Source organism: Buteo buteo, chromosome 7, assembly GCF_964188355.1.
Source record: "Buteo buteo chromosome 7, bButBut1.hap1.1, whole genome shotgun sequence".
NCBI lineage: Eukaryota > Metazoa > Chordata > Aves > Accipitriformes > Accipitridae > Buteo > Buteo buteo.
Window position 1 is genome coordinate 1,229,687 of NC_134177.1, and position 11,577 is coordinate 1,241,263.

Consider the following 11,577-nt stretch of genomic DNA (forward strand, 5'->3'; position numbering starts at 1 on the left):
TGGACCCTTCAGCTCTGCTGAAAACGAGAATCCATTCACCATTCAGCTCTTTGCATTTGGCCCCAGTGGCCCACGAGCAGTTAAGCAGAACCCACAACAGAAGGGTCTATTCTCATCACAGATCAGCTGATTGTTATAGGGCCCGTTTACACCGTGGACCGAAAACCTGCTGCTGTACATACAAATGTCACACAGGACATACCTTGCAACTCAGCCCACTTCTCACATCCATTTTCTTTTCCACAGGTACAGCACAGTTTTTCGATAAATACTCATCCTAAATAAGCTCAGTGGTACTTAATCAGATCTCAGGAGGCTATATATCCCTTTGCTAACACTGACCTTGGCTGGGAGTAAATCCCATAGCTGTAAGTGGTTTGGCTATGCCTCTTTACAGAAGGAGTACCAGCGGAGCTGGTTAGAAAGTCCCTTTAGTAACACCGGAACATCTTTACCTATTTTTATAGCACTAAACCTTGCTGTCATCAGACATTGACAAACTTTCATGGTACTGAAATTTTGGATATCATATGTGTTACTGACGTAAAAACTATGCTTAAGTTTAGTCTTTGCCTATAATAAGTGAAATACATTTAAAAAAAATAAACAACTCACACTGCTTTATAGCTCTACAATGCTGATACTTGTACGGACAAAAGTAAATATAACAGATGAAGCTAATGACTTGGTCTTTCTAAAAGATGTAAAGAAATCACCTTAGCTTGTATGAGTAGTTTTACTGAACAAGCAGGGTTACTCAACACAGTAAAAGCTAGTTATATATGTAAATATTGTATGGTAAACTGCTTAGTAACCAAATTTATGCTTTTCAGCTGATTCTTATTTTGACATTTTTAAGATAGTATCGAATCATCTTGAAATGGGTTTTAAAACATGCTTGATCATTTTGAAAATCAAATTAATACAGTCAAGTGATAATTATAATTTGCCTAGATTCTGCTGCATTGTAATGCTTTCATGTTGCCCCAAGAGAGCTTGTTCAGGACAATTTTAATTTATTCCTGAGAGAGTCTAAACCACGGTACCAATCATGAAGTACAACAACCCAATATAATGTGTGCTTCATAATTCAAAAATGATGTGCTGAATACTCTTGTGATTTATTTAACATAAATGTCTACACCCTCAGCCGAGAATTTTCAACCTTTTCAACTCGCAGATCCCCTTAGCGGTCTGTAGCCACACACAGAAAATTTATTTCTAACAAAACCAGACTTGCTTCTTTTAGTTACTTCCCACAGACTCCTTGCTATTATTTCACAGACTCCAAATTTCTAAAAGTAGTACTGCAGACTAATTACCTGGAGCTGGCTGGTAACAAGAGAGATTAAATTAATATATATGTAGTAGAGGACTGGGACTTGAGAAATAATATTCCATATTTAAACTCAACAGTGTAGAGATCATTAGTTATTTTGAACACGACACATTTCCTTCTTCAGATATAGCAGCAATTAATAGCATAGCGTAGAATGAAATAAAAGGAATTTTATTTTGTCACTGAAAAAAACCCCACACTGCAATTCAACAGTGAATTGGGATTAAATAGGCTGGATTCAAACCAACATTACAATTCTCCGATCTTTGTAAAATCAGCTCTTACCATGTTAGGGGAAAGTGCAATGTAAGTAATTTACATGTGGGTTTGCTACAGAGGTGATGAAGGTAAGCAAATCCACATTGTGCCCAAAACCTTAGAGTAGCGTAAGCAAAGTGCCTCAGCAGAACAAGAAAGTAAAATATTTTTGCACTGATACTGTAGCCTTTCAACCAATTTTATTTATAGCTGTTTTTAAAGATAACTCTGCAAGCATTTGCTGGCTGGTGACTGGTTTTGGCTGGCTTACATAAAGGTGGGAGTGCGCTGTCAGCGGGTGATGTGCTAGCTCTGCCTCTGGAGTACTTCTAGAAGGGGGAATGAGAGGAACGGCAAACTGAGATACAGGAAGAGGTGGGGAAAGGACTTAAAAGCCTCATACCGAGCTCAGTTATTTTGTTTCCAAACCCAACATCTATGCCTGTCTATGCATGAGTCGAGCAGTCATTGAGACGCAAAGCGTTCATGGAACAGGAGGTTATAAGTACTTGTAGGGGTCTTTTTCACTTTTTCAAAGAACTGTAGTACTGCTCTGGAAAAAAAGAGGCCCTACAGGTTTGTCACAAGTTAAGAGTTAATGTGGTTAGCAGGCAGAGTCTAGAACAGAGATAAGGCCAAAGCCCAGCCCTCAGGATTCAATGCAAGATAAAATATCTGATCAATCTCCAGACTGACTTGTACATCACCTTGAACTAGCTCAGGATCAGCCTGCAGCTGACAAATTCTACAGGTGAGTGAGAAGACTGTGCACCTGGGAAAAACCAGGTGGAGGCCTGGCAGATCAGCATCCCACCTGGGGACTCCCAACTAACAGGTACAGGGCACGACTACACCTACAAACTGAATACAGAGACTGCCAGGTTTCAGAGAACATGATATATTTAAGAAAGTTGTTTAAGCTGTTGCCCGCTCCAAAGCAGGGTTGGTGGAATGCAACTTTTACATTCATCTGGAGAGGCTTCATTTGCAAAGACTCACTCAAGCAATAGCAGAGGGGTTTAGTTTAAGCTCCTGAAGACAGGAGATCACCAGAACCGTGGTACTTGCCAGAGGATCAGCGGAAACGCAGTACTCACCAGAGGACCAGGGGGATGCGGTACAGCTAGGTCCAGCAGAGTGAATCCCCACCGTGAATTCTGGAAAAATAATTTAAGTGGAATTTAATGTCTGTGAAAACTGTCAGTAACAACAGAGTGCTGCTTACAAAACTTATTTCAAACCCTTTTGTCTTTGTCTACCATGGCCTGTTTCCTCAAGTACTGTGTTTAAATTAGGTTTGTAAACAAGAAGGTAGAAAGGACCTACGTGCCACAACTACTTGGATAAATACTAAGAACAGCAAAGAATTGGGTAGGATATAAAAGCAAAGACCGGAGGGTGCCAAAACAAGTAATGATATTTTCTTGAAAGGAATGTCTGATTGATAGAAAGTCCAAGGAATGACTTCGACAAACACCGGCAAATAGCCAGCCCCCGTGAGTCAACCTCACATGGGCTAAACGCTGCTGTTTGCGGGCCACAAAGTGCAAACAGCATCAACATCTGACAATCGCCACACCTTCAGCCTGACAGATCAGGCGATCCCGGCTGCAGATGGAGGGTGAGAACACGGAAGGTGGGGTGTCCTGGAAGGGGCTCCTCAGGAGCCACTGATGGACAGAGCTGCCACGGCCAAGGTCTCCCATCTCCAGGGGTGGGAGGCAGACAGGCCAGCCAGCTCCAGCCGCCTCTCCCGAGCAGCCCCGAGGGGGCGAGGGAGCCCTTCCCCACCGGGAACGGTGTATCCCCCGGCAGGGAGCTGGTACCTTCAGGCTCCAGAGCCAGCCGGGCCGAGAACCGCTGGGGAGAGCCAAGGGGGCTGCTCGGGGACCCCAGCGCCCGCCAGGCCCTCCCGCGCGGGGCGAGAGGACGCTGCCGGCAGCCCCTCCGTGGCAGGGGGGACCCGGCCTCGGCAGCGGCTCCCCTCCCGCTGCCTCCGCGGGGACCGAAGCGCCACCGAGCACCGAGCACCTCCCGGCAGCCTCCCTCGGGGAGCGGGGGGGGGGTCCCGCAGCTGCCCGGGCACAGGTCCCGGGCGCCCGCTGCGAGGAGCGCCTCGTCCCCTTGGCGAGGGCCGATAGGGCGGGAGGGCCCGCGGTGAGGAGATAACGGGACCGCGCCCTCCGCCGATACGGGGGCAGGGGCACCTGGGGCTGCCGGTCCCGCCGCCCTTCTCCCATTGCCGTACACGGGACCGCCGCCGCTCGGCGAGCCGGGGGCAGCGCGGTTCCCACCCGCGCCGGGTGAGCCCGCCCCGCTCCTGAGGGGACCCCGCCATTCCCTCCCTGAGGAGACCGGCGGAGGGGACAGACGCCGCGCACCGAGTCCGCCCCGCTCTTGCCGGGCGGCGGTGGCGGCGGCGGGGGGGCCTGACGAGCGGGGCGGGGCGCTGCGCGCGCGGCTGCCCGCCGCCGGCAAGCCAATAAGGGCGGGCGGCGGCGGCGGGCCGGAGCCAATGGGCCGGGGCGGGCCGCGGGGCGCCATGGGCCGCGGCAGCGCTGTCCCGCCGCGGGGCCGGTAGCGCAGTGTGTCGTGTGTCCCCCCCCCCCTCCTCCTCTTCTTCTTTCTCCTCCTCTTCCTCCTCCTCCTCTTCCTCCTCTTCCTCCTCGCCGCCGCGGAGGGCCCGGCGCCCGCCCGCCGGGCCGCGGCGCTGCCCGGCGACGGGGCTGGCCCGGCGCGGCTCCGTGAGGCGCGGCTCCGTGAGGTGCGGCCGCCCCTTCCCCGCCCCGGCGGGCTCCGCGCGGCGCCAGTGAGCGCCCGGCGGGGCGTGCGCGCCCCTCCTTCCCTCCCTCCTTCCCCCCTTCCCTCCTTCCCTCCCTCCCTCTCTCTCTCCGCCCGCCGTGAGGGCGGGAGGGAAGCGGCAGCCCCGAGCGGGAGGCGAGGGAGGCGGCGCGCCGGGAGCCATGCGGGAGTACAAGGTGGTGGTGCTGGGCTCGGGCGGCGTGGGCAAGTCCGCCCTCACCGTCCAGTTCGTGACGGGCTCCTTCATCGAGAAGTATGACCCCACCATCGAGGACTTCTACCGCAAGGAGATCGAGGTGGACTCCTCGCCGTCGGTGCTGGAGATCCTGGACACGGCGGGCACCGAGCAGTTCGCCTCCATGCGGGACCTCTACATCAAGAACGGGCAGGGCTTCATCCTGGTCTACAGCCTGGTGAACCAGCAGAGCTTCCAGGACATCAAGCCCATGCGGGACCAGATCATCCGGGTGAAGAGGTACGAAAGGGTGCCCATGATCCTGGTGGGCAACAAGGTGGACCTGGAGGGCGAGCGGGAGGTCTCCTTCGGGGAGGGCAAAGCCCTGGCCGAGGAGTGGAGCTGCCCCTTCATGGAGACCTCGGCCAAAAACAAAGCCTCGGTGGACGAGCTCTTCGCGGAGATCGTCAGGCAGATGAACTACGCCTCGCAGCCCAACGGGGACGAGCAGTGCTGCTCCTCCTGCGCCATCCTCTGAGGGCGGCGGCGGGCCGGGGCTGTCTGCGGGGACACGGCGGTGGCGGCCGGCGGGAGAGGCGGCGGGAGCGACTCGGCGCCCCGGCCGGTGCAAGCCGCGGGGCGGGCGCGCTGCCCCCGGCAGCCGCCGAAAACAGACACACACACACACACACAGAGAGGAGAAAAAAAAAAAAAAAAAAAAAAAAATCGAAAAAAAAAAAAATCGTGTTGGAAATGTGGCTTTTTTCGGCATGTACGTTTCGTCCAGTCTTGGTCGTTGCATATTTCCTGTCAGTGTCTGCCGCGGGCTGCCGCCCTGCGCCGGCAGCGGGCACGGGGGAGGAAGGCTTCGGCGAGGAGCGGTCCCTGCCCGCCTGGAAGAGCGGGGCGCAGGCGGGAACACACACACACACACACACCACACACCCCCCCGCCCCGCCGGGACAGGCGTGAGGAGAAACCGCGGCCCCCGTGAGGAGCCCCCCCCCCCCGCGGCCACGCGTGGAGCGCCCCGCCGCCCGCCCCCAGGATCTCTATGCAAAGTTGGGTGGTTGTGCCGGGGCGTCCAGCCTGGAGAATTGCACATCTTGAACTGGGACTTTTAACTTAAAACACTGATGCCAATACAGTGTGGGGTGCCAGAAAGTGTCTGCTGATGAATATCCGTGAAATAATTTTCTATTTTGTTTACCTGCTGTATCGGATGGGAGTTTGCAGGAGAGTGGTAGCGTGTTGGGGTTTTCCTGTTTTTTGTTTCGTTTGTTTTTTTTTTTTAAATCAGCTGTGAAAATGTTACAAATCTGCACAATTTTTTGGGTGTGCGTGTGTGTGTGATTTCGTTTCTATTTTAATTTTTCTTCGGCGGGTGGGAGCGGTGGTGTTTTTGTTCCGAGGGTTTTTCTTTTGGGGTTGGCAATAACTGATTTTGATGACTAGCTCTCTAAAGTGCAAAGACTTCCTATATGTGATGCAGGGCCAACAGCAACCCTGTGTCTGTAGAGTGCCTTCAAAACTCAGCTGTTCCAGCCGGTGCCAACCTGTGAAAGCTCCACAGAATCCCATTATCTACTACTCCAAAAACTACTTAACAGTTTCCTTGCAGTAATCGTACCGAACAAGCCAGGACAAAAGGGCCTATTGTTAGTGGAATTTATTTCTTATTTCCATCTGAGCCTTTTAACTGTTATTTCCATGTCTTGCAAGTTCGGGCTTCATTTACTTCAAATTTACAAGAATTTAGCCTCTTGGGATTTTGGCGGGGGGGGGCAGGGGCTTGCTTTTTTTTTTTGCCTTTTTTTTTTGCACCCCCCTTTTTTTTTTTTGCCCCCCCCCTTTGGTTTTGTTGTGGGGTGTACCTCCAGCCAGCAAAGAAGGAAATCTTATCGTTGTGATGTACCAAGAGAATTCTAACAACTGTCATTTTAATTCTAGACATGCATTTAAGAGATGTCTATCCATTTTAAGAATTTTAATACAAATGCTGTTTTTTAGAAAACAACTTTGTGCGCTTTTATGTATTACATGAAACACTAACTTTCACATAGGCTGTTAATCCTGATTTATATCTTAATAGAAGTGAAAGGCGGGGAGGGGGCTCGATTTAGCTAAGGACAATGTTTAAAAAAAAAAAAAGGACAAACCACAAGATTGCTATTTTGCCTAATATTTAGTCATTTTTAATACAGTTTTTCATTTGTGTTTAGGTCCTGACCCTATGTGATGCCAGCATGTGAGTGGAACGCTGTATTCAGTAGGCAGCTTTAGGAAGGTAGTGTGGCTTTAATGCAAAAGGACTTGTAAGATTAGGTCCTTATTCCTTACTGGGAACAGCATGGTTTATTGGGGTAAAATTCTAAAGGTTGATTATTTATAAAATTTAAGCTTTTAATCTCATTGCATTGTAACTCTTTAAATTATACATCAGACCAGTATTTCTTTTCTGGTTTGCAGAGGGGTTGGGCTGGGAGGAGAGGTTTACCTTCTGTCATTTGGAAGATATAAGGAGTTTGTTTACCTCTATTATCTTCCTCTCTTAGCACCTTCTTTAAGGATTAGCACACAAAACCTGCAAGTCTTTTTTTTTCTTTTTTTTTTTTCCTTCTCTTCCCCCCCCCCCATCCCAAGAAGACTTGAAATTATCTTACAACATGAAAGCAAAAGTTGAGCAATGATGTGTAAAGGGGTTTTTAATCAGGCCAACTGAAAACTAACTGCCATGACTCCTACCGTGAGTCTGATAATTTCTTTTATTTAAAGTAGGAAAACTTTCTGCTTCAGCACTGGAAGTGTTTAGTATTAGTTTAATTCTATGTATTGAAATCCCAGTGATTGAAATGAAAATTATAATCTTGTATTTTAGTTGAAAATTGGATGCTTATTTTAGCAACATCCAGTATGTACTGAAACTTTGGAAAAGATTGTATACTTAAGTATTGAACATATCTCCTCTCCTGAGCTCACATGTATCCTTCAAAACAGCAAGGACCTGCTCTGATACAATCAGTCAGGTTGTATCAGTCAGACTGATACAATCACAGTTAAAAACAAAGAGGGTTGGAGAAGGCAACCCTAGTGATGGTCCCTCAACGTCTGCTTGGGGCCTTTGTATAACAGACAAATTGATCCAGCCCCCCCGTTTTTAAGTGAAAACTGAAAACCTCTTTGCAGGTTATCTTCCATAAATTTCTAAAAATTAATTAGAAGCCAGCTCATTGAGGACTTCCGTATTAGAAGTAAGGGCTTCTTGTAACAAAAATACTGCATTGAAAACTAAGAAAGCTTGACCACCGCCATGTTTGCAGTTTAAAAAACTTCATGTCTGAAGTTTTAAAAAAAAAAAAATGCCATAAATTTACATCTTGACTATTGCTATGGTTCAGTTTTGCCTTAACATTCAATGGGACTATACAGTTTTTAGCACCCAACAGGCCTTGCTCTAGATCAGTGTATTGAAAGCAACTTGTTCCGCTTAATAAAAGCAGGTATTTATTATGTTCTCCCCAACAGATAGCAGATTCTTCATGTTTTCTAGTGCCTCCTGTTTCCTTACTGCCAGTGTTGTGATTAAGGAATGATGCAAAAATGGGTGTTTGTAGCACACAGCGGCACATAAAGTCCAGTTTTTCTCAGCCTAGCAGAGCAGCTGAAAGCAGCCTAATAAGTTCTGGATTATGCTGGGCTTTCTTGTAGATATATTCTGGTTCTTGCCGAAAAGGTGTGTTCGTTAAACAGTGAAGCGTTTAAGAAACCATGGCATGGGTCTAATCAAAGTTTTGAATGTATTTAGATGTTCAATGTTCTCTATGACTTGGTGAGGACAGTACAAAAAGTAGAACTCAGTAGTCTGATCTTCCAAATAATCTGAAGTGTTTTGGTGCTTGTTACACATAGGCCTTGTCTATAAAGTAGGAAAAAGTCATACTGCTTTAACTTGACTGAATAATGAAAGCTATATTAGCTTCTACACTTGAGGAAAATGTTGTATCAATATAAAGGTACTCTTTTATTCCTTTTCCCTGTGGGAATATGTTATACCCGTGTCAATACAAAGGTGGTATATAGCTCTTTTCACAGTGAGAATTACAAATATTTAATTGATTTGGAAGAAAAATTAAGTTCCCGGCCAAAATACTTCCTGACAATGCAGAAATTGTGTAAACAAGGCCTTACTTTAAGGCTGGTCTTATGGCCACATATTTTGCTGTACATAATGATTGTATTTTTAAAAATCCAAGCTTGTTCTATTGCAAGAAAGCGTGTTGTTGAAATCCTAGTCTCTGTGATTGTAACCGTGCAGTATTCTCGACCTCATTTTCAATACAAGTGTGGTTCTTCTCAACATGATGCTCAGGCTTTATTGATGCTTATGTTTCTGGAGATGATGTTGAATTCTGTGGCTATGGGATTCCTGACGGTTATGCTTCTCTCAAAAGAATGTATGGCAAGTTTTTTGCAAAGGGCATTTTAAATAAAGGGCAGCTGGCTCTTTATGACTTCTTCATTTGGATACTCATTGTGTGCAGGTGTTGTTAAGTATCACGTTTCTCCAAGGAGTGACAAAATGCAGAAACTTTCATGTTATTTAAGAATTTTGTATGAAAAGGAGTGGCATGTATGTTCTTCTCCCTTTGAAATTAATGGACAACTCCCGTGACCATAAATGGAGAATGGTTGGAGCTCTCCTGCTGCTAGAAGCTCTCTTACCCACCAGGTTTGTATAGTAGGCAACCCAGACACTCTTCTTTATGGACCTTCACTGTATCTTTGGGAACTACTGTTTGGAGTGCCCATTCATGTTCGGGTGAGATTTGAGACTTGATGTAGAAGCAAATGTGTACGAGCTGTGTTCAAAGGTGAAGTAGTTTTAAATAATGATCTTTGTAGCTTATAGCCTGCTCCTAAAGTGTTTATAGCCTCATGCAAAATGTATATGTCAAAAAGATTCTCCTTCCTGTCATATTATTATAGCATGGTGTTCTAGAACCTCATTTTTGTAGGACTCCAACATCTGACCAACTTCTAAAACTTTTTATTTGGGGCTGGCAATCTTTGGTAAACGTGTACATAGCAGATGAGAGTGATTCAATAGCAGATTTTTAGTTCAAACAACTAAAGATATTCAAGTGAGTTACAGTGATGAGAAATGGAGTGGAAGTGCGTTGCTGGGGCTGGGTGTGCTGGGTTTGGGGTTTTTTGTTTTTTCTGTTTTTTAATTTGAGTAGACTAAGGGTTTGTTAGTCTGTAATTGACAACCTTACTGTATTTCCCAAGTAAGAGTCATTGTGTGTGTGTATTCTGACTTCATTGGGGTTGCAGTCAGAATTCTTGCCCCTACCACAGATGATCTCAACCTCTGTGATCTCAATTCTGCATTTAGTCAGTATCATGCTGAAGAAAACGCCCAGTGAAACCTGACCTGGTCGACCGATAATGGCTAGAGCAGAAAGATTTACATGCAGAAAGCTTAAGAACAGCCATTAATATTTCCCTATAGCTATTTTAAATTTTTTGAAGTGTATGACTGCTCTAATACACATCAGGTGCTGCTTTGATACTGCTGATGCTAGAGCATAGTGATTCAGTAGATGACTTATTATGCATAAAACAAATACTAAATGTGTCTGTAATATCTAACAAGGTCTTAGATCCTATATACAACACTGTAAAATTAGAAGTCAGTTAACCAGAACTTGTAAGTTGTTCAAATAAGTCTTAAAATATTGGAAGCAGCTGTTCTGTAATGACTTAATTTTATTTTGGCAGTCTCTGGGTCTTTTGGAGGTTTGGGCAAAGAGGACACTTTGATAAGAATCCATAGCTTTGTTTTAGTAATCCTCGACAGAGAGATATTTTTTAGGAAAACGGTGTCTGACATGTAACTTCAGCTTTAATGATTTAAAAACTATTTATTTCTACAAAGTTCTTTAAGGGAACATTATAAAAAGGTGTAGTTAATAGATCTGATGTCCAGGTAACAAACAGATCCCAGATGTTTCTTTTCTGCTTGATTGACTGATTATGATTGTACAAGAAATGCTGCAGCAACTAGACTGATCAGAATGACATCGCTAAATTTTTCGCCTCTTGATGTGGTCTTGTTATCCTGCTGTATTATGATGCTAGGATGAAATTGGATGTTTGCGGTTGGTTTTGAGGATGGTTGTAAATGGAGTTCTGGGTGAAAAACTGATCTGAAATGGAAGGGGTTTGGGGGGGGGGTTGTTTGTTTGTTTCCTTTGAATTAGGTATTGAAAAAGGTACAGGTCAGCATTCGTATTGGTATTCCCTTACCAGTTTATGGGCATATTCATCTAATGCTTTGTTTCTGCAGTGTCACTACTGTTATCCCAATTTAAACAATTGGGATGAATACTTAAAAATTCAAGTTCTTTTCTTAGAGGTAGAATTGAAGGTAAGGCAGTAAGCACTGAGCTACAGTTGGATGTGTGCATCTGCTCTGTTATTAGTAGGCAAGATATTCAGCTGTGGAGCCCAATGTGGGTATCTGAAAATAAGTTTTGTTTAGCTGTTAGAAGTGATCCACCCAAAAGTGTTCATGAGAAACATGACTATTGATACCCTTGTGATAGCATTTGTTCTGAGGGTTGAGAACAGATGCAAGAATTAGATGCATTTACTGTTGAATTAACTTGAGTTGTATCATTTCCTTGCCTTGCCTAGAGATGATAGAACTGGTAGTGTTCCTTCCAGCCATGGTGTCAACAGTCCAGAGGTGGGGAAGCATTACGCTTTCCTGATGGGAGAGATCATTTAAGTTCCTTACCATCTTGCTGCCTCTAAATAGTTTACTGCATCTGTGTCAGAGTTAGAAATGAAAAGGAAGGAGCAAGGTGTTTCTGCCTTGGATTGCTGTCTAGCTCAGAGAGGTGTCTGGCTTAGCCCTCTATCAAAGCCATGCCCTACTTCTGGTTTCCAGCTTCAGCAGTGATTCAGTATGTTTCCAGCAAACATTTAAAGCTTTCTA

The 11,577-nt window shown here is 45.9% G+C and overlaps 1 protein-coding gene across 1 annotated transcript; it reads left to right on the forward strand.

Moving 5' to 3' along the window:
• The first annotated feature begins 4,267 nt into the window (after positions 1-4,267).
• Positions 4,268-10,078, forward strand: RAP2B (RAP2B, member of RAS oncogene family). Its single transcript, XM_075031230.1, has one exon. It carries the CDS (start codon positions 4,561-4,563, stop codon positions 5,110-5,112), a length of 552 nt encoding a protein of 183 aa, XP_074887331.1. The 5' UTR covers positions 4,268-4,560; the 3' UTR covers positions 5,113-10,078.
• The last annotated feature ends 1,499 nt before the right edge of the window (positions 10,079-11,577 follow it).